Below are 3530 nucleotides of genomic sequence, written 5' to 3' on the forward strand. Positions count from 1 at the left end.
GTGTGTGTGTGTGTGTGTGGGGTACTGTGGCACAGCTGGCTATCAAAATACTGGAGGTCTGTCCTCACCCTGCTGGGTTTCTTCTTCTCCTTCTTCTTTTTCTTAACACAAATGAAAAGCCAAAGTAAGAAAAGATGAGGCTGATTTAAAAAAGTGAGATCATTCAAATGGCTAGTAAAAAGAGAGATACCATACCTCTTTTTTCTCTTTCTTCTCCTCTTTTTCCTTGTCTGTGGTCTTCTTGTCTTTGTCTGTGGTTTTCTTGTCTTTTTCTTTGTCTTTATCACTTCCACCTAACAACTTCTCTCTGTTTTTTGCCAGTTCCTTTCTCCATTTCTAAAACAACAACAAACAAACAGCAAAAATCTGAAAAAAGTATTCATCCACTACATTGCTAACTGTTCCTCATATGCAGCTACACCTTCATCCAAATATGAAGAGTTAGAGTTTATAGTTTTGTAGTACAGTTAAAAGAAAAAGTACTACAAAAGAAAAGATGGTGCTCATTAAGGTCAAAATGTTAGTCTACATAATACAAACATACCACATTCATTTTGTCCTCAAAGTCAGCCAGGGCTCGAGAGCCCTTCTTCTTCTTCTCCAGTTGTTCCTTTAACTCTTCCCTAAAGAAGGGACAATAAAACAGTAACACAAGTTATAATGTAAAGCTTGTCAGAAAACAATTTGGAAGGATGTCTGCCCAACCTGGACAATGTGCTTGTCAGCTGCAGCTCTTCACCATTTTTTTCATCCACCATTTTTTAAATAACAGGAAACAGACAATGCATTACTTAATGTTCCTATTTATTTCCAACATTTGTTTGCTGAATCAAGGTTCTTCTGTTTAAGTGAAAACATATAATTCATTAAGCCCCTTAAAGCTATAGTGCGTAGTTTCTGTCGCCCCATGAGGAATTCTAAGTAATGACAAAAACACTGTCAGCCCGTCCACATGATACAAGCCTTCCGTCAAGTTCATGAAGGATTAAAAAAACATGACTGACTCTTCAGAAGAGGTAATTATCTTCACTTCACACAGAGAGAGTTGTGTGGAGCTGATAGTCTTAATTAGCTTTATATCAAGTCATTTGGCAATGGCTTTTATATATACACATACATACATACATACATATATACATATATATATATATATATATATATATATATGTATGTTTTCTTTCTGAAGGACAATTGTAAGCTCTTGTTTGCAGAAAGCTAAATTATTCATAGCAGTTAAGTTTTGAATGATTAATTTGAGAGATTAATCAATTTGAATCCACAGGTAAAGGGTTAGAATGGGGCAATAAATTAACCTGAGTTTAAACAGATCAGAGCACCTCCCTCTCTGATCTCCATCTTCTTTGGCAGCGCTGTTGTGAGAGCACCCTGTCCTGGAATATTGCTTATTCATTGTTGAATGTAATTCGTTGTTTTGTTCTTTTATGTTTAACTTGTTAAGCTGCTGTCTTGGCCAGGACTCCCTTGTAAAAGAGATTCTGAATCTCAATGAGAATATTTCTGGTAAAATAAAATAAATGTTGCAACTATGTTAACTCAAATCCTTTGGGTAAAACCCTTTTAAATAGGGGTTGTTTTGCTGCTGTGACATTTGAACCAGCCAATGTTACTCAAATTCTATATATAGGAAAAACCTAAGGAGGCATTAAGACCAAGAAGTATTTTACACTGAGCTAATAAGGACTAATGTTATTACATCAAGCAGTTTTTAATTATTTATCTTATAGAGGGACAAGTGGCGGTTCTGGCAGTCTGTAGGGAGAACCACTTACTAGACAACTGCACACCCTCCCACCAATAGCGTCTTAATGGTTAATATCTGGGGGGTTTTTCCAACCTGAAACCCTTTTCCCCATGCATGTGTGTCTAATAAACTGATGTGACCAAAAATCTTTGAAATTGGTCCAGTTTTGAGCTAATAGGCAATTGTGCAGCCTCAATTTTTGTCCACTTTGTCTTGTCCAAAGACATCGGTGTGGAGAGTGGAATGCGAGTCTGATGAAAAGCGGTCAGGGAGTCTCTTGTTTTGGAGTAGGCTACAGAAATTATAGGTTTGTTGTGTTGTTTTCTAAAAGGTTGTCAGTGCCTTGGCTCAGAAACAGAGACACAGCAGCAGAAGGCAGAAGACGGTGCAGCGGCTGGAGGGCTTCTGACAAGAAGTCACATTGTGAGATCAATAATGTTGTCAGACACTTTTAATAACAATCTGAGCCTGTCAGTGGTAAAAACAAAAAACAAAAAAAAACAATCACTTTCAGTGGACAAACATCGAGGCTACACAATTGCCCCATTAGGTTACATAGCAGCTCGTATCACGCCAGCCTGTCATTGCAATCTCTCTCAATACTAGACCAATTTCAAAGATTTGTGTTCACACCAATCTATTCGACACAAATACATGGGGGAATGGGGTCCAGGTCAAAGAAGAAAAACACAGAAATTATCCTTTAAACGGCAAGGCTACATCTAGCTGTCGTAGTGACTGACATGGATGCAACATAATTCTCAGAAATAACATGGAAATGCAGCTGAGAGAACAATGTTTGACTCTTTTTGTTACCAAGGAGCAAACACTTGGTCAGGGAAGGCCAGTGAAGAGGTCTGTCCTTTACTCACCATGTTGGTCGAGGTCTGCCTAAATAATCTTGTATAGTTGGTCCAGCGTTATTTGCCGGTCCCCTGGCTCGTGCAGCAGCAATGGGGTTAATGTAAGCCTGGAACACCAAACAAGAGGACAGCATTTTACACATTTATAATTGAGATTATTAAATCACACCCAGATGCCAGATTATTAGACACTGATATTAAACAGTACGATACCTGATAAACCTTCAAAGATGTGTACTTTACGGATGTCTCCTAAACTGTCAGCAAGCAATCACAGTCGCCATATTAACAGATTAAATAGACGGACAACGCATAAAACAGTTAGGAGAAAAGATGTGCTTCATAGTTAAAATGATCGACTTGGCTTACAACGTTAACCAAGAACATTTGAATACCTTTTATCCATACTTGCTATTATAGATCACTGCCGTTTTTTTTATACATAGATGATCCCCGCTAGTGTTTCTAGGCGGAATAATAGACACAAGAAGCAACGAAAAATACTGCGCAACATCCTCACGTCAAGACGTTGTCCAATGTCAATGTTATGAGCTAACGTTACAGTTAGCATTTGTAGCTCTGCGACCACTAACGTTAATGCATGTCGGCTAAAACACGACCCATCAAGCAATTCAAATCTAGAAAATGTTACATCAAATTAAAAACATGATTTTTTTTCAAAGTCTGTCTAGGCCTAGCATCAGAATACCTGTTAACGTTAGCTAGCCAACGCCAGTTAGCGCTAGGCTCAGCTTGTGTTTAGCCTAACGTTATTATCTTATCAAATGTAACCGGGTTTCAATTGTTTCTTACTTTTACTAAAGTTGTGTACCATAACTCACCACTCGATTATCCCTTTTGCCCATGTCGAATTAGTAATGGAGGAAAATATCCAACAGAGAGAG

At 38.1% G+C, this 3530-nt stretch overlaps 1 protein-coding gene across 9 annotated transcripts in view; it reads right to left on the reverse strand.

Annotated features, from left to right (window-relative positions):
- Positions 1-3530, reverse strand: part of fam133b (family with sequence similarity 133 member B) — a 9320-nt gene extending 5790 nt beyond the window's left edge. For 8 of the 9 annotated variants that reach the window (XM_032535874.1, XM_032535873.1, XM_032535871.1 and 5 more), the window contains exons 1-5: positions 3468-3530; positions 2635-2732; positions 545-623; positions 196-336; positions 69-101 (exon numbers count right to left, since the gene is read on the reverse strand). In XM_032535874.1, the coding sequence (XP_032391765.1) occupies positions 69-101; positions 196-336; positions 545-623; positions 2635-2732; positions 3468-3491 (375 nt within the window). In that variant the 5' untranslated portion in view covers positions 3492-3530. Of the gene's footprint in view, positions 1-68; positions 102-195; positions 337-544; positions 624-2634; positions 2733-3457 lie in introns of all 9 variants that reach the window. The other variant, XM_032535876.1, reaches the window with a different exon arrangement.

The sequence above is a fragment of the Etheostoma spectabile genome, chromosome 14 (genome assembly GCF_008692095.1).
Source record: "Etheostoma spectabile isolate EspeVRDwgs_2016 chromosome 14, UIUC_Espe_1.0, whole genome shotgun sequence".
Taxonomy (NCBI): Eukaryota; Metazoa; Chordata; class Actinopteri; order Perciformes; family Percidae; genus Etheostoma; species Etheostoma spectabile.